Here is a 20,182-nt window from a genome sequence, read left to right as displayed (position 1 = left end):
ACCTAGTTGCTCCTCAAAGGAGTGGTTTTATCTCTGGTTTTGTGTTTCCTATACCTCAAACAAACTCACGCTAAGCTACTCTAGCTAAATCTGAGATCTCATCTTGTTGATCGCTAGTCTCCTTGGCAGCAATGTACATCACCCAAGAGTCACCTTAGGACTGCTGTCAAATATTAAAATCAGTCTTTTTTCTTCGAACCTCTAGAGGAGATCAAGGAACCATTCATCTATTATTACTCAAAATTATTATGTGATCAGCCAATATTCATTTCATCCATATATGAATCTCATGATTTCATTCATGCCTTAAACATATTAACACCTAATAAACAAATTGCTGAATTACTGTTTTTTATTGTTGAGGGCTTTACTAGCAAGCTGAAAACCTTGGCAGATGCTTCTCCAAGATAGAAAGATAACTTCATCAAGATTTTCATAAAATCATTACTTCAATGATCTCCGTCCCAGAATACAATTTCTCTATGATTCAGTAGATGGTGTTCTTAAAGGGGTAACAAAATATTCAATAATATCCAATTCCAGCAATATGGAAATCCATTAAACATTTTATGAAGCACCTGCTATTATCTTTTCACTTCTCTAAGTTCCGGGGAAACAATTAGGTAAAAAAATTAAAGACAGTTCCTACTAATAGACCAAATATCTATTATCTAAGTCAAGCTATTGTCTATGTTTGAAAACTACAATCCATTAGATTGTAAGCTCTCTGCTGGCAGGAACTACCCTTTTTTATTAATTGTTTACCGAGGACTTAGCTCAATTCTTAGTACATTGCAAGTGCTTAATGAGTGTTTATTGAATTTGGGGCTTTTTTTTTGAAGCAGATTTACAAGACCTGAATGAAAAAGAGATTTTATTCTGAGAATGAGATCTTTGAAGTTACAAAAATAGGAAAATCTTGGAAAAACAATCATATACTTTTTAATACTGTCTCCCACAAGAGATTGAATTATACTGGATTTATTTTATTCTTAAAGACTTTTGAAGGGTATAATAAGAGTTTAATAATCTAAAGAAACTCAGAACAATTTCCCTCCCACCTACTCCACTGTACTATTAAGTCCATACACATACTTAAAATATACAATGCTCAGTTAACAAACTATAACACTATTGGTGACAGAGATATGCATAGTCTGAATCTAAAGAAAATATTTTTAAATTGAGTTTAATTTGAATCTAAAATAGATATTTTAACTAGATTCAATTATTATCTTTTTAAAACATATTTTGGTAACATTTTAATATAGTTACTATAATTTGTAATTTTTTGTTATACTCTAAGAATATTATCTGTGGAGGGAAACACAGTTAGCAATACTAATTGAGAAAAATATTGATGCAAGTTTATCTGAAATTTCCTTATTTTTCAAATATATAGAGAACTGAGACAAAATTATAAAAATAAGATCCATTTCCCAAATGATGAATATCAAAGGATATGAACAGTTTTCAAATTAGGTTAACAATGATATCTACAGACAAATAAAACATGTTCTAACTCTATTGATCAAATTAAAAAAATTCTGAGGTACTGCTTTATGCCTATTAGATTAGTATAAGAACAGAAAACAAAAATCTCAAAATTTGGAGGGAATGTAAAGAAAATGAGATATTAAAGCATGGTTGGTAGAATTGTGAAATGATTCAACCATTCTGTAGAGAAATTTAGGACTATACGCAAGAGGCTATAAAACAATGCATGCTCTTTCATCCAGTAATGCCATTACTAGGTCAGTATTGGAAAAGAGCTGAAAAACAAAGTGAAAAAGAATACATGCATACAAGAATATTAGTAGTAGTTTTTTTTCTACTGGCAAGGAATTAGAAATTGTGGGGATGCCGAGTTGGGAAATAGATGAGCCATCTGTGGCATGTGATTGAGATAGAATGCTATTCAGCTATTCATCAGAAATGATGAGTAGGATGCTCTCAGAAAAACCTGGAAAGATTTACATGAAGTGATATAAAGTGCACTGTGGACAAAGAGCAATACTTGTAGAATGATCAAGTAGGAACGACTTGGTATTCCTCAGCAACACATTGACATAGAACAACTATGAGGGACTTATGATGGGGAAATGCAGTCCTTCCCCAGAGAAAGATTTGACAGTTCAGAATGCAGACTGAAGCATATCTTTTCATTCTTTATTTTTCTGAGGGTTGTCAGGTAGCTCTTTTGCATGGCTATATATTGAAACCTTTCTCAATGAAAGGAGGGTGGGGAGGGAGGAAGGGAAACAATTTGGAACCCAAAGTTTTAAAAATGAACAATAAAAATTATATTTACATGTAATTGGTGAAAAATAAAATACTAAATACATACTTTTTTAAAAAAAAAAGAACATTATCCTGACAAACAAAATACTAAATAAACATTTTTAAAAAGAGAACATTATCCTGAGGAAAAAAAATTCTTAGGCTTTATCACATACACACACATACACCCACCCACGCAAAACACAACTGTAGATGAGTTTAATAAGCACAGTTCTAAAGTGCCATATGTAACTTTTACAAGTATATAAGTCTATCTCATGCTTTGTCGATTTACTTCCAGCTAATGAGGTTACCCTATGAACTGATTAAGAGGCCCTTGAAAGTTGTCTAATTTTTTTTTTGTTTTTGCAAGGCAATGGGGTTAAGTGGCTTGCCCAAGGCCACAGGGCTAGGTAATTATTAAGTGTCTGAGGCTGGATTTGAACTCAGGTACTCCTGACTCCAAGGCCAGTGCTCTAATCCACTGCACCACCTAGCTGCCCTGAAAGTTGTCTAATTTTCTAATTATGATACCTGCTCACACCCTTTCTGAAACTCTGCTTTTTCTGAGAATAGATTGCATCACCTCTTAGTCCACTAGGATATCAGTTTATTTACAGGGAACAGAAAGTTGACCCCACCATTATAATTTTCTGGTTTTATTAAGAAACAGAACTGAGTAGCCCGTTGCCCTCTGTTAAGTCTTTCTTGGAGCAGAGGGCATGGTTGATTGGTTCACAAAGGTTTTATCTGTACTCCAAATAAATAAAAGGACCTAAGATGCCAACAAAGCAAATACTAGAACTTACCTGAAATGTCTAATGGGCAAGATATAATTTACTGCAGACAGGGCTCAGAGTAAATAACCCATTGGATATCCAAGGTTGGGAAGTGTTGAAATTTTTCATACTTAATGGCAGGGTCCTAAATTAAGACAGGTATATTAAGGCAATAATAAATATACATAGAAGGGAACTAGGTTTATTGGCTTAATGCAATGAACCTTGGGCAAAAACCAAGAAATCTACCTCTACCAACTAAGGAGAATCTCTTAGCTTTGTGTCCCAATTTTCCCCTATGATAAAATGAACATAAATTTAGCCACATCCTACTTAACACTAAAATATACTGTGGGTCTAAAGGAAATGGTAGATATGGATGTTCTTTGAGCGAGAAAGGCCAACGTTATATATAAGTAATTGCCAATATTTTTTTACTAAAAAATCATACTTGGAAAGCACTTGAAAAAAAAACTTTAAAATCCGTCATTTTATTCTTCATAGAACAAAGTAATGGATCTGGGATCGAGATGAAGTGAGTTGAAACCTTGTCTCAGTTATGTACTAGCAATGTGACCTTTTCCAAATCATTGATTTTCCTCTGCCTAAGTTTCCTCGTCTGTAATGTGATAAAAATAGCATCAACTTTTCAAACTTGTTGGTAAGATAAAATGAGATAATATTTATAAAACACTTTAAAAATCTTAAAGTGCTCCACAATATTAACTATTATTAATATTTTAATATTATTATTCCTACAATTATTTGTGACTACTGGGTGGTTAGAAGCATAAGTCTCAAAATCCTGCCTCAGACACATTAGTTATGGAACGCTAAACAAATCACCTAAATGCTATCAGCTTGAGTTTCTTTATTTGTAAAATGAAAATAGTTTTAAATAATAGCAACTGTTCTATTGTGTTCTTGTAAGGGTTGAATGAAGACATATGTGCAAACCTCCAAACTTTATATAATAGCTACCTATAATTATTCTTAGAGAATGCTGTGCCATAATGTTTGTATAAATAGCTACAGTCTCAGGATGATCTGGAGTCAAATCCTGCCTCTGATACATGTTGCAAGTCGTTTGACCCATCAATACTTTGGGCTTTATTTTATAAGACTATAAGAAAATATCCATCTTTATTGATGGAGGAAATATCCAAACCCATGAGTTCCCTTTATCAATGAAGTTACATATCCAGACTTTATCCCTAATATTATCAGTATTATCAGAGGCAGCTTAGTAGCAATTGGAGGGGAGTGTAAAGAACTTGGAGTCAAGAAGACATGAGTTCAAATCCCAGATCAGTCACTTGTGACCCTGTAAAGTCACTTAACTTCATTGCAACTCATTATCTACCTCTGTAAAAGTGCCTCAGTTTCTGTAAAATAAACATGATTATGGTAGCTATCTCAAAGGGCAGTTGTGAGGACATGAGTTAAAATATGTAAAGCATTTTGTAAAGCTTAAAGAGTTATATAAATAGGGAGAATAATAAAATTATTATTATTATTGAAATGTTAAATTTAAAAATAAAAAAGAATACATAAAACAAATATAAATAATGACACAGATGGATAAATAGATGGCTGAATAAATAGCTAGCTAGCTAGACAGATAGATAAATGAAGTTATGGGGGGAGGAGAGAAAACTTCATGCCTGGAACATGATAACATGACACTTTCTTGCCTCTTAGAATTCTTCACCTCCTTTAAAATGTAATTAATTACTACAGTATACATGAACAATTTCCTGAATCTCAACTGCTCCTGACCTCCTCACAAACCACCATTTATGTTGTTATTTATAGTTGTTCTCTCTCTCTCTCTCTCTCTCTCTCTCTCTCTCTCTCTCTCTCTCTCACACACACACACACACACACACACACACACAAACAAACATACACAAAGACACATAACCATACATATATGTTTTCTCCTCCAATAGAATATGTTACCTGAAGGAAGAAACTATAACACATTTGCTCTTGTTCTCATAGTATCTAATAAAGTGCCTGGTATACTGGTATATAATTGGCACTTAATAAATGCTGATGGATGGATGGATGGATGGATGGATGGATGGATGGATGGATAGATGGCTATCTTGTAACCAAGTGCATTAGCAAAATAATTTCTCTCTCTTTTTCTGATACAGTTCGATGTCTGTCCACTGGTCGGGTTGCCCTATAGGAAGCCATGCTTGGATACTTATAGCCATGTTTCAACTAGCCATGGATTTTCCCACCTGTGAATCTCTAGCTCAAGGCCCAGAGTTCAGACTGTTGCCTCGGCCTTTCCACAATCCTCGATTGTGGAGTTTTAAGAATGGACTGACAACGAAGATCCCCACACCTTTATGGAACCTTCTTTCATTCCGTCCTGAGCGTGCACATGGACAATTACGAACATATCATTCCAGAGGGACCCACAGAACCAGGGACCAGGGGGTCATCCCTTTGAAAAGTGGGCCAACGAAACACCCAGAAGCTGCCAAATTCAACCCTTTCATTCCATCCTTGGTGGGCAGTGGTAGTATAGAACAGCAGACTCCTTTCAGAAGGGACAAAAGACACCTACAGGGGGGTAGTTTGAATAATTTTGATTTCAGGGGGAACAAACCCACAGTGGAAACTGAATTCATTGCCTGGGGTCCCACAGGGGAAGAAGAGTCTGTAGAATCTAGCACATCTCCTGGGATTTATGGCCCCACCACTATCTCCATTTTACAAACCAGAAAGACAACTGTGGCTACCACCACCACCACCACCACAAGCTATGTCACTCTACAAACTAAGGGATTCATGGGATCTCTTAGTCCTGGAATTATAAAGAACAACCCTAACTATCCGGGTAGGATTAGCACAACAGAAACCTCCACTGTCTCCAACAATGGCAAAGACATCACACCTCCTCGGATTTTGGAGCCCTCAGGTACTCTTATTCTTTCTAGGGCTAAGCTTGGGAGGTGGTTTGTGGTGCAATGGGTTCTTTCTCCTTCAGTGGAGGGTGTCTCTTTTTAATTCCAACTCATGACCAATCTGAGTCTGTTTAGCAGAGACAGCCAACTTGGTGTGACTCTGACTCTATTACCAGCAGGAAAAAAAAATGTGATTTTGGTGACATCTGTGCATACACATACATTTATCCTTAAGCTGATATATGATTTGACCCAATGTTAGTATAGAAGGTTAGACAGTGTACATTTGATCTACTTTGTGTGTCCACAGGAGATAATGAGGGATATGATTCTTGAGTCCAGTCCTGGAAGGTGGATGGGGAAGAAGAAAATGGTCCTCACAAATTCTTACAATATAGTCTTCTAATATTCTATATTACAGGCAGCCAAAGCTATCTGATGATGGACTTTTATGGAGTCTTTAAGATTTTCTTCATATTCCCAGGTCATGTCTCTAAGGGATTTGAAAAATCTGGTTTCACCCTGATTCAGAAAATGTCCACAATAGCAGAGAAACCTGAGGGTAGGTTAAAAACATAACCCAAGAAACAAGTAACAAAAGGCCATTATTATATCTTTTTACATTCATTGCAAGGCCAAACACAACTATATTATGCTATAGGGCTTCACAGACACAAGAATTTGGCTAGTTCCCTTTTGACAAAAGTGATTCATCTCAACATCCCAGATCTGGCCAATTCAAGACTTGCATTCTATTGAGAGCAGATAAAACAATTGAATCACAATGACTAAAGATGTGGAGTCTTTTTTTTCTCATTGAGTCTTTTAAAAGTCTTTTTACATATATTAACATGAGATTCAATAGTAGGGAAATCTTGCCTAGTATGGAGGGAATGGACTAGACTTTGTTGAGAGGTGGTTCTTTCAGACATTAGCATTCTATCTTTTCTAGAGGTAGTCATGATTCATATTTATGGCTTAGGATTTTTAAATTCCCCCTTGTGAGGTCTTCATTCCTTTTTTTCCCCTGTTACAGGAACTGTTTCACACTCTTGCATTTTTTGCTTTCTGCTGGGCTATCCTGGCCTCATTCCTTGCTCCAGAAGAGGCAGAAACCCTCTTCATTCTCCAGGGATAAAAACCCTTTCCACAATATCCATAACTATTCTGCACAGAGAAGTTCGGATGAAGTTTAGAAATATCTATGAGCTTCCAATCCCAGCGGGGCACACACTGGCTATTTACAATTCACGTCCAATTTTGTTTGCTTTTGTTAACCAGCATCAGTCACATATAATATAACAGCTTGGGAGTCCCTGGATGGACACTGACCAAATATATTCTATTGCAAACAACACTTTTTTTGCAAAACCCATACAATGTAAGAATTACAAAGCACTGCCATAAAATAAGAGCATGAAGATCTGATCCTCTCTTCAAATTGTTCAGTTTTCTATGATTGGGGGGTATCTAGGTCCTAAAATCAATATCTTTCACTTTGTACCACTAGGAATACAATAGTTATATTTTCTCACTTTGGTTACCCTAAGTCCCTGCCTAAGGCCAAGATACCTGTGTATTTTTCTCAAATTTCAATATGTGCCTTTTTGATATTTTAGATCGTTAGAGAAAGGATGTTTTTGGTCTCCAAATCCTCTCTTCCCTCCATCTGATGACCGGTTTCCTTCCAGTGAAAGACGAGAGCATCTCAGCAGAAAATTGTTACCTATCAGACAACATAATAAAAAATATAACAGAGATCCTCCAGTCTAATGACCACCCTCCCCCCAATTTACAGATGGATAATCTGACACTAAGGAAGTTAATTATCTTACAACAATTCATAGATAAATGGATTAAAACCTCCATTTAGTGATGCCAAGGTTGGAGTTGTATTACTCAGTCAATAAGCATTTTAAAGCACCCCCTATGTCTCAGACATTGTATTCAATATTACAGCCTGGAATTGGAGATAGAAATCAAGGGGCAAAATGATTTTCCAGAAAAAATTTTAGAGGGATCTACATGAGTTTGTTTTTCACACATGTATCTCTCGGCAAAGGAGTCTTGTTTAGATTGAAGAATCTGGATACACACAAAGTTTGCAATCCATCATCTATCTCAGATTTCCTGCAGGAGCATTCAAGTCATTTCTCCCCTCAATAAACTCACAAACCATCATCAAAATAGAATTTAGGACAGTATTCATTTATTGTTATCTCTTACATATTTAACCATAGGGACATGGATGAGAAAACAATTTCCCACTTATTCCAAATTAGATTTGTTTTTACTTAAGTTAAACTGCCAGGGCAGTATTAGAGAACTTAGCAAATTAATTCACAGTACATTCATTGTTATTTATCTGACATGATAGATGCTTATCTTAGAAAAAAATGATTTATTGTTCTTCAAAAAATAATCTGGTATCAGATAATTCTTTTAGTGAAATGAGTGCAAAAAGGGGGAAATGTATAAGTTTGCTGCTAATGGAAAGAAACTTCTAACAAGTCAAAGAGATGATATCCTGCGTATCAGGTAACACACTCCTGATAATGAGTCTCCTTAATGTGGAGTGGGGGTGGAGTGAGGGATCAATTATTTCCGGTAAAATAATCTCAGAAATTGACAACACACTTTGCTTAGATAGGAAGAGAAGAAAGCACCCTTTAGTCTTTCAATAGTTCTTAGCCTATCCCAGTTTTTGGACATTGCTTATGGAAATTGAAACCAGAGCCATGACACAACAGCATCAAAGGCATTTTAAGTTAGACACTAAGAAACCTTGACTGAGAGATTTAATAATTTTCCTCAATTATTCAATCAGCCATCATTTAATTAATTGCATAGGATGTGACAGGCATATATTATTGGCCACTGAAAATACAAGGACAAAAAAAAACCGAATAAATATCTCTGTCCTGTACCCTCAGAGAGCTTAAGTTCATTCCAATGGAACAAGCTTTTTATATTATGTATATATACACATAATTTATATAGTGGGAAGAGACAGAGAGGGAATGGTGATAATGACATCTTTTGAGGGGGTTGAGGAGGAGCCTCAGGAAGGGCTTTACATAAATACTCTTTTATTTTTTCCCAATTACACATAAAGAGAGTCTTCAACATTCATTTTTAAAACTGTAATTTCCAATTTTTTTCTCCCTTCTTCCTTCCCATTCTCCCTGCTATGGACAGTAAACAATATGATACAGGTTACAGATGTGCAATCTTGTAAACATTTCTAAATTACTAATTGTAAACAAATCCATAGTAGTGAAAGAAGAAACAGAATAGAAAGGAAAAGCTACAGAAAAATATCCCAAACAAAGCAAAACAACAGCCAAAAAAGTGAAAATTGTATGCTTCAATCTACATTCAGACTCCATTATTCTTTCTCTGGATATGGTCAGCATTTTCCTCCATGAATCTTTTGGAATTATCTTGGATCACTGTATTTCTGAGAAGAGCTCAGTCAATCATAATTGATCATCATAAAATGTTGCTGTACTTTGTACAATATTCTGCTGGTTCTGTTCTCTTCACTTAGCATCTGTTCATGTAAGTCTTTCCAGGTTCTCTAAAACTCTTCTCATCACATCTTTCTTTTCTATTCTAAATGTTATTTTATTTTGCAAATTATGTACAAAGTTCATTTTCAACATTCATCTTTTTTGCAAACTTTTGAATTTCACATTTTTCTGACTCCCTTTTTTTTTGTTCTCCCCTCCCCATGACAATGAGTAGTCTGATATAGGTTATGCATATACAATCATATTCGACACATTTTCATATTAGTCATGCTGTGAAAGAAGAAAAAGAGCTACAAGGGGAAAAACATGATAAAAAAACATAAAATAAGTTTTTAAAAGTGAAAATAGTATGCTTTTACTGCATTCAGATGCCATAATTTTTTTTTTCTCTCTGGATGTGGACAGCATTTTTCATCACAAGTCTTTGAGAAATTTTCTTGATTATTGAACTGCTGAGAGGAGCTAATTTCTTTAGTTGATTATCGCATAATCTTGCTGTAAATATGTACAATGTTCTCCTGGTTCTGCTCACTTTAGCATCAATTCATATAAGTCTTTCTAGGTTTTTCCTGAAGACCACCTGCTCATGATTCCTTATAGAAGAATAATACTCTATCACATTCATATGTGATCATTTGTTCAGTCATTCCCAATTGATGAACATCCCCTCAATTTCCAAATTTTGCCCCTACAAAGAGAACTACTATTGTTTTTTGTTCATGTGACTCTTTTACCTTTTTTATTATGATCTCTTTGAGATACAGATCTAGTAGTGATATAGCTTGATCAAAGAGAATGCATAATTTTATTATGGTTTGGGCATAGTTCCAAATTGGTCTTCAGAATGGTTGGATCAGTTCACAACTTCATCAATAATGCATTAGTGTCCCAGTTTTCCCACATTCCCTTTAACATTGATCATTTTCCTATTTTTTTTCATTTTAGCCAATCTGATAGATGTGAGGTGGTAATCATTTCTCATAGCACAATAGCATTATATAATATTATTATTATAACTTGTCCAACCATTCCCCAATTGATGAGCATTCCCTCAATTTCCATTTCTTTGCCACCACAAAAAAAAGAGTTTTTATAAACATTTTTGTATATATAAGTTTTTTTGTATAATTCATTCTGCATTCAGATTTTGGGATTTGATCTATTACATAAAATAAGTTTTTAAAAGTGAAAATAGTATGCTTTTATCTAAATTCACACGCCATAGTTTTTTTTTTTTTTTTCTCTCTGGATGTGGACAGCATTTTTCATCACAAGTCTCTGAGAAATTTTCTTGATCGTTGAACTGCTGAGAGGAGCTAATTTCTTTATAATCCTCTCTGGTATGTATGGTTTTATTGTCCTTTGGGCATATTTCCAAACTGCTTTCCAGATTGGTGGGATCAGCATACATTTAATCAACAATGCATTAGTGTCCCAATATTGCCACATCTTCTCCAATGTTTATCATTTTTTCTTTCATATTTGTGAAATTTGCATTTCTAATGAATAGTGATTTAGAGTATTTTTATGTGTCTATAGTTTTAATTTATTCATCTGAAAATTGCTTGTTCATATCCTCTGATCATTTAGTAATTGGGAAATTACTTGGATTATTATAAATTTGATTCATCTTTCAATTTATTTTGAAAATGATGTCTTTATCAGAAATACTTATCAAGATTATTTCTCAGGTTTCTTTTCTTAAAGTTATTGTTGCATTGACTTGTTTGCTCAAAACTTTTCAGTTTAATATAATCAAAATTATTCATTTTGCATTTCATAATATTTTCTACCTCTTCTTTGGACAAAAGTCCTTTCTTTCTTTTTAGGTATGTCAGATAAATGTTTCCTTGCTTTCTTCGTTTGCTTATGCTATTGCCCTTTATGTTTAAATCATGTACCCTTTGACTGTCTTGGTATATGGTATGAGATGTTTGTCTATGCTTAGTTTCTACTACATTATTTTACTGTTTTCAGAGTAGTTTTTGTCAATTTGTATTTATCCCAGAAATTGAACACATTGGGTTTATAGAACAGTAGATTGCTATGACTGTGTCTTATTTACCTACTCTTTTCTACTGATCTACCACTTCATTTCGTAACCAGTAGTAAATGGCTTTGATGATTAAGTAGTTTTTTCAAAGATAGTTTGAGATCTTATAGGGCCAATTCACCTTCCTTTGCGTTTTTCATTAATTCCCTTCACGATCTTTTGCTTTGCCAAATACATTTTTTTTTTATCATTTTTTCTAGCTCTTTAAAAATAATTATTTGAAATTTTGACTGGTATGGCATTAAATTACAAATTAATTCAGGTAGAACAGTAACAACAAATTTGGATGATAATCAACTATAAGGGACTTGTTAATTATAGCAGCACAATAATCAAAAAGAATTCTAAAAGATTAGCGATGGAAAATACTATACTTATCCAGAAATTGACCTGTGTAGTTTAAATGTAGACAAAGTTTGCTATTTTCAAATTTTAAAAGTTGTCTTATGTATTATATTACTTTTTCTTGCTAATTTTTTTCTTCTTTGTATTTGATTCTTCTTTTGTAATATGATTAATATGGATCTATGTTTGGCATAATTATTCACATAGTGCCTATATTAGAGGTATTTTTCCCAACTGTAAATAAAATACTAAAATAGTCACATTGTACAAAAAGAAGTTAGGCAAGTTATCAATGAACATTCTAAGAAAATCTCCAGGGTCAGATGGATAAACAAGTAAATTCTGTTAGGGGGAAAGGGGAGGAAAAGAAAGGAGGGAGAAAAATGTAAAACTAAAAACCTTGCAAAAATGCTTGATGAAAACTACTTTTGCATGATATTGGAAAGACAGATAAATAAAAAAAAGCTTTGAAAAATTAATTCAGGTATAATTTTCATTATTAATACTTGACCTGCCCATAAGTAATTGTTATTTCCCCAATAATTTAGATCTAGCTTTATTTCTGTGAAAGACATTTTATAATTGAGATCATGTCCTTCCTGGGTTTGTCTTGGGAAGTAGCATCCCAAATGTTTTATATTTTCTACAATCATTTTAAATGGAATTTCTCTTTTTAACTCTTGCTGCTGAGCTTTTTTGATAATATATAGAAATTTTAATGATTTCTACGAGTTTATTTTGTATCCTGACACTTTGCTAAAATCATTATTTCAAGTAGATATTTAGTTTATTCTGTAGGATTCTCTAAGTATAACACCATGTCATCTACAGAGAGTAACAGGTTGTTTCCTCAATATCTATTCTATTCCCTCACTTTCTCTCTCTTTTTTTTATTTATTGGTGAAGCTAAAATTTTTGGTACAATGTAGAAAAATAGTGATGATGATGAACTTTCTTGCTTTGCATCTGAATTTGTGGCGAATTTTTCTACATTATCTCCATTACAGACAATATTAGCTGATAGGTTTACATAGGTAATACCTATCATTTTAAGGATATTTTCATTTATTTGTATTCTCTCTAGTGTTTTTATTAGGAATAGGTGCTACATTTTATCAAAAAATTTTCAGCATTGAGATAATCATGATTTCTGTTGATTTTATTGTTACATTCAATTACGTTGATAGTTTTCCTAATATTGAAAGAGCTCAGTATTCCTGGTATAAATCCCACCTGGTCATGGTCTATTTTCCTGGTGATAACTTTTTGTAATCTCTTTGTGAATATTTTATTGGAATTTTTCTATCAGTATTCATTAGAGAAATTCTTACTGGTTTAATTATCAGTATGATATTTGTAGCATTAAAGGAATTTGCTAGCACTTCCTCTTTACCTATTTTTCTAAATAGTTTAAATAGTATTGCATTTAACTGTTCTTTAAATGTTTTATAGAATTCACTTGTAAATCCATCTGACCCTAGAGATTGTCTTTTTTTAGTATTTTGCAAGGCAATGGGGTTAAGTGGCTTTTCCAAGACCACACATCTAGGTAATATTAAGTGTCTGAGGCCAGATTTGAACTCAGGTACTCCTGACTCCAGGGCCAGTACTCTATTCAATGTGCCACCTAGAAACCCCAAAGATTTTTTCTTAGGCTATTCTTTGATGACTTGCCTGACTTCTTTTTCTAAAATGTGACTATTTTAGTATTTTATGTACAGTTGAGAAATATACCTCAAAATTGTTGCTTGAATTTTCTCCTCATTTTTTTCTTGAGACTGGTTTTCTTCTTTCTTTTTTAAATCAAATTTTTTTAAATCAAATTAACCAAAGTTTTCTGTTTTATGTTTTTTTTCATAAAACATATGCTTACCTCTATTTATTAGTTCAATAGCTTTATTTCATTCAATCCTACTAATCCCTTGATTTTCAGAATGTCTAATTTGGTATTTAATTGTGAATTTTTATTTTGTTCTTTTTCTAGGTTTTTTTTAGTATCATATCCAATTAATTCATTTGTTCTTTCTCTATTTTTTTCATGGAAACCATTAGAACCAACAATTTCTCCAAAATACTTTAGCTGCATCCCATAAATTTTATGTTATGTCATCATTTTAATTCTGTTTGATGAAATGATTTTTTTCTATAATTTGCTGTTTGACCTACTCATTCTTTAGGATCAGATTGTTTAGTTTCCAACCACTTTTTCATCTTTATTACACAAAATTTTTACTATGGCTTGATCTGAAAAGGATGCATTTAATTTTTATGCCATTCTGCATTAGATTGGGAGGCTTTTATTCTCTAATACACAGACAGTTTTTGTTTAGGAACCATTTAACACTGAGAAAAATCTGTATTCCTTTTTGTTCCTTTTCAATTTTTCCAGAGGTCTATCAAATAAAACTTATCTGAAATTCTTTTCACCTCCATATCCTCTTTTGTCATTCTTTTGAGATTAGATTTATTTAGTTTTGGTTGGGGGGGTGAAGGGGAGGAGAGAGAAGAAGCCAAGATGGCAGAGGAAAAGCAATGACTCACATGAACTCTCTCCCTAATTTCTCTGAATATATTTAAATAATGTCAAAAACAATGGAGCAGCAGAATCAACAAAAGGATGGAGTGAAATAATTTTCTAGCCAAAGACAACTTAGAGGGTCAGTAGAAGATTTTGTTGTACCCATGTGAGAATGGAGCACAGTCCAGTTAAATACCAGATCACCAGCAAAATCTCAGGTCCAGCAAAATCCAACCCTATCAAAAACCCAAACCCAGTGAACCAATAGCAGGCCTTGAGAGTTACTAAATCAGCAATGGCATCAGCTGCTTTTGAAGCTCTCAGTCTCAGTTTGGGGTCAAACAATTGGCCAAAAGGAGATTATTGGCATCTCTGCTAGCATTGAGGTAGAACTCTCTTAATTTGCCCATATTTAGAACCAGGACAAAACCCTGGGTCGCTTTCTCAGAATGGAGAGGAAGACTAGTTGTAGTTTCAGTAGAATGGGGACTCTTGTCACAGTTCCAGGGCAGAAAAGAGTAATGGGGGTTGCTTCCAGACCAGAATACAGGTCAGAAGAGTAGTAATCATACCTCTCTTTACATCACATCATGTTGAAGGAACTGAAAGCTAGTAATACAGAAAGATCTCTGAAATAACTGCAAAATACCCTCAATCCTGGTTTGTGTCACCTCCACCCTGAAAGCATATCCTTACTTTACCAAAGAGTTCAAAATCAAGAAACAGAATGGGAAAATGATCAAAACAACAACAGGAAAATTCTAACCTTAGTTAGTTACTTTGTTGACAAGTAAGATCAAAATGCACTCAAGAGCAGATAGACAAACCCAAAGTTCCTCCATCCAAAGGCTCCAGCAAAATATGTGAATTTATTTCACATCATGGGAAAGCTCAAAAAAGTATTTTGAAAATCAAGTAAGAGGTAGAGGAAAAATTGGAATGGTAAATGAAAGTAATGCAAGAAAATCATGAAAAATGAGTAAGAACTTAGTAAAAGAGAAAAACTGAAAAAAACAACATCTTTAAAACAGGCTAAGTCAAATGATAAAAGTGATACAAGAAGCCTATGAGGAGAAGAATGTCTTAAAAAGTAGAATTGGTCAAATAGTAAAAGAGGCACAAATATTCACTGAAAAAAAAAACTCTTAAAAAGTAGAATTGACCAAATTTTAAAGGAGGCCCAAGTGCTCACTGAAAAAAGGTAATTCCTTAAAAGTTAGAATTGAGTAAACGGAAGTTAATGACTTTATGAGAAATCAAGAAACAATAAACAAATAAAACAAAACCAAAGAATGAAATAAATAGGTGACAATGTGAAATATGTCATTGAGAAAAACAGCTAAACCAGATAATTGATCCAGGAGAGATAAAAATTATTGGACTACCAGAAATACATGATTTTTTAAAAAATAAACTAGTCATTATTTTTTCTGGAAATTATCAAGGACAATTGTTTTTATATTCTATAACCAAAGGGTAAAATAGAAATGACCCACTGATTGATCACTTCCTGAAAGTGAATCAAAATAGAAACTCCCAGGAGCATTGTAGAGAAATTCTAAAGTTCTCAGGTTAAGGAGTAAATCTCGCAAGCAGCCTGAAGGAAAAAAAAAATTCAAGTATCATGAATCTTCAGTCAGGATAATACAGGATTTAGCATCTTCTTTGTTAAAACATTGAAGTATTTGAAATATGATATGCCATTTGGAAAAAAAATCAAGAATCCCCTAATATAGAAAAACTGATTCTTCAGGCTAAAAATGTAAATTCAGTAGCTTAATAGAAAATTTTACTTTTAAATACAAAATTCAAGAGAAACCTATAAAGACAAAGAGGAAAGGTACTTCATAAGAGACTAAATAATCTTAATTTGCATTCCTACATGGGAAAATTATACTTTTTACTTATGAGAACTTTCTCATTATTAAGGCAGAAGTATATAGAAAGAGGGCATTGTGTTAATTAAATATGACATGACATCTGAAAGACATGACATCTGACAAAAATGCTGAGAGAAAAATAAATTGGGAAAAAGGGAAAGGAGATATATAATAGGGTAAAATATCTCAAATAAAAGAGGTAAAAACCAACAGATTTCACATGGAGCAAAAGAGGGAGGAGGTGAGGGGAAGTGATTCAAACTTATTCTCATCAGAATTGACTGAAAGAAGAAATAACATACCCACATAATTGGACCTAGAAATCTTCTCCTACAAGAAAGTAAGAGGGTTAGGTTATAAGAAAAAAAGTCAGAGAATAGAAAGGAGGATAGGTTGGGAAAGAGAGGTAGTAATAAGGAGCAAAGCACTTTTGAAGAGAGACAGAGTGAAAGAAGAAAAGAATAGCATAAACAGGTACATTGTTAGGTTGTACAAAATAGAGTTAGCAATAAAAGTTTGAAAAAAATATTTTGAAGCAAGTGTCTCTGATAAAGGCATCATTTCTCAATCAAATAGAAAACTGAAACAAATTTATAAAAAATAAGATCTATTCCCTAACTGGTAAATGATCAAAAGCTGTTAACAGTTTTCAGATGAAGTAATCAAAGCTATTCATAGTTATATAAAAATGTTTTCACTATTGATTGCAAAAATACAAATGAAAACAATTCTGAGGTGCTACCTCATATCTATTAGATTGGCTAATAGAACAGAAAAGGAGGATGAGAAATATTGGAAACTATGTGGGGAAGATAAGACACTCATGCATTGTGGAAGATAATTGAACTGATTCAACCAATTTGGAACTTTGTCTAAAGGGTTATAAAACCATGTATACCCCTTGACCAAACAATATCCCTTCTAATTCTGTATTCCCAAAGCAGAAAAAATGAAAAGGAAGAGGACCTTAGATATCCAAAAAATATTTGTAGCAGCTTTTTTCTTACAGCAAAAAATGGAAATTGCTACAATACCCATCAACTGGGGAATGGTTGAGCAAATTGTGGTATTTGATTATAACGCAATACTAATTATGATGGAATGTTATAAGAAATGATGAAAAGATGCTTTACAAAAACTAGGAGAGACATACATGATGTGATACAGAGTGAAACTCACTGTGTTAATATGACTAATATGGAAATATGTTAAAAAACCATTGTACATGTACTTCCTAGATCAGTTTGTTCACTGCCATGGAAAAGGAGGAGCTTAGGATTCCAAGGATTGCGGTTACTGAGAGAGCATGTTTGAACACTGTGTTATAGTTTTTGGAAAAGCACAGAAATGGGTGTCCTTTATTGAAATCATTATTGAAATCACTGTCTAAAAATTCAAGTTTATACAGGTGAATAATATAAAATTTGCCTAGAAAGGAATGTTGAATCTAGATTGTACAGGGTTTTAACTGGCCATTAGAGAAATTTTTCATTTGCCCAAGAAGCAACAGGTATCCATTGAAATTTTTTGATCTTACAAGTGATGTGGTTTGAGCTGTACTTTCAGAATATCAATTGATGGAGAAAATTGGAGGAGAAGGAATGGAAATAAGGATTATCATAATCCTAATAGCCTAAATTAACATATTAGGAGAGAAGAAAATCACTGGGAAGGGCATTATACAGCTGTAGTTTCTAAGACTTGCTAAGCAGTTGAACATGGGGTTCATGAAAGAGAGAGAAGACTCAAGGACCAATCTGAGTTTGAATTGAAAGTTCAACACTGAATTATTGTCATCAAGACAAGTCTTTTGTTTTGTGAAATCTCAATCAATTCAAGAATGGAACAAAAGAAAGAAAAAGAAAAATGATATTTAGTCCTAACTTAGCATATGTTCTCTGGTGAATTCTGACCTTAGAACTCTCTCTCTTTCTCTCTACCAGGTATAGAAAGTGGCACATGCTTTTTTGATAACTATTTTCAAATACTTAAAAAATTATTGTGTAAAAGAGAGATTATACTTTTGTTGTTGTTGCTGTTGTTTGTGTGCAAAGGAAGAAATAGAAGTAATGGGATACGGGAATGGTAGTGGTAAAAGACTCAATTTGGACTTGATGCCATAAGAACAACCAAACAAACAGAAATTCTTTGGAACCATTTGATCTGACATAAAGGTGGAATGGACTGCCTTAGAATAGACCATCTACAGTGGTAGGTTATCCTGTACTACTTCATCAAGGAAAAGGTAAATGATCACTTTTTGAGACTGTAATAGAGGAATTATTGATCAGCAGTGGATTGAACTAAATGGCTCAGAGATTTTTTCCTACTCTAACATTGAGTCTGAGATTTTTACTAGTAAGATGATATAGAGATAAAGGAAATAGAGTATTATTTTTTATCTCTAAGACATCAGTGAATACCATTTGAGTTCTTTGTGCATCTATAAGGACCACTAACAAAATTAATGTATGCTTGTTTAACAATGGACAATCTATTGACATGAAATAAATTTGAGATGGATTAGTATATGGGCATAAATCATGGAAACTCAGAGGTAAAATAGTTCTTATCTATGAGAAGAAGTATGTAGATATGAAATGGGTTGCCTCAGGAGTAAGAAGAATCCTCATCAGAGGATAGTCTTCAACCAAAGCATGGAGGATCATTTGCAAGATATAATGTGGAGGAAATTTTTATAATAGACAAGATTTATGTCCAGAGGCATTAGTTTGCTTTGGATTCCTTTGATATTCATTGAGCCTGAGATGCTATGATTCTTAGAACAATTAATTTCTTCCTCAAACTATCTGACCACATTTTGTAGGATAATTGAAGCAAGAAAAACTTAGTAACTATCCTATAAAGTATCAAGGTTACTACACAAGAAGCCCTGTGGCTGAACCTTTGAAGGTACATGTGTCAGAGGAGAACTTTATGACTGAAAACATGGGTCATGAAACATGAGTTGTTTCTGGAGTTTTATTATCTAAAATATGCCAGTGTTGGCTTGTTCTGAAGATTAAGAGATCTTAAAGAATTTGGGATTAGTTTCTCACCAGATGGCTTGGAGGAGTAATGATCACAATGAAAAGTAAAATCTGAAAGGCAATGAAGCAAAGAGCAAGGGTTTATTAAGCAACTACTATGTGCCAGGCTCCATTAGATGTCTGATATACAATAGATAAATGTTAAACTGCCCTCAACCTCAGAAAGTTTCTCATTCTATTGTTCTATTGAGGAAAGAACATATTTTTTTCTGTTTCTTCCCTCTCTTCCCCTCCTCTTTCCTCCCTACACTCTTTCTCTCATGTTTCTGTTTCTCTCCATATCTTTCTTCGATGTTGTTGCTCTGTCACTGTCCTCTCCACATATTCATACCTACATCCACATAAAATCCCAGGCATATATATATATGTATATATATATATACATATATATATATGTAAATATATATATATATATATATGTATATATGCAAAGCACATAGAAAGCTTAGTTTGTCCTTAAAGTCAGACAAAAGACCCAAGTTCTGCTTCTGACATATAATTTCTTGACCCCAAGGGCAAGTCACAACCTATCAATGTCCTGGGATATTCTTTGTAACTTGAAATTGCAAAACAGTTGCTGACCTGCATTGTTGGAGGGAATTCCCTTTTGGGGAATTCGCTGCACTGATGAAATCACTGGTCTGGAACAAACAAAACAAAATGAAATGAAAACAACTCTCCCTATTTATATAGCATTTTAATGTCACAAATCAGGTTAGCTGAAGTCAAAAGAGATAATTGTAAAGTGTTTAGCATATTGTCTGGGACATAGTAGGGACTTTATAAATGCTTGTTCCCTTTTATCTCATTTGATCCACAG

General features: G+C 33.6%; 1 protein-coding gene across 1 annotated transcript in view; it reads left to right on the top strand.

The window, feature by feature from the left end:
• The window catches only part of AJAP1 (adherens junctions associated protein 1), a 276,110-nt gene that overhangs the window by 110,723 nt on the left and 145,205 nt on the right, over window positions 1–20,182 (top strand). Inside the window, exon 2 of the mRNA XM_074192296.1 lies at window positions 5,222–5,997. Coding sequence (XP_074048397.1) covers window positions 5,222–5,997 — 776 coding nt within the window. The remainder of the gene's footprint in view (window positions 1–5,221; window positions 5,998–20,182) is intronic.

The sequence above is a fragment of the Macrotis lagotis genome, chromosome 1, assembly GCF_037893015.1.
Source record: "Macrotis lagotis isolate mMagLag1 chromosome 1, bilby.v1.9.chrom.fasta, whole genome shotgun sequence".
NCBI lineage: Eukaryota > Metazoa > Chordata > Mammalia > Peramelemorphia > Peramelidae > Macrotis > Macrotis lagotis.
Note: the sequence above shows the minus strand (reverse complement) of the source record. Positions and strands in the feature narration are given on the sequence as shown.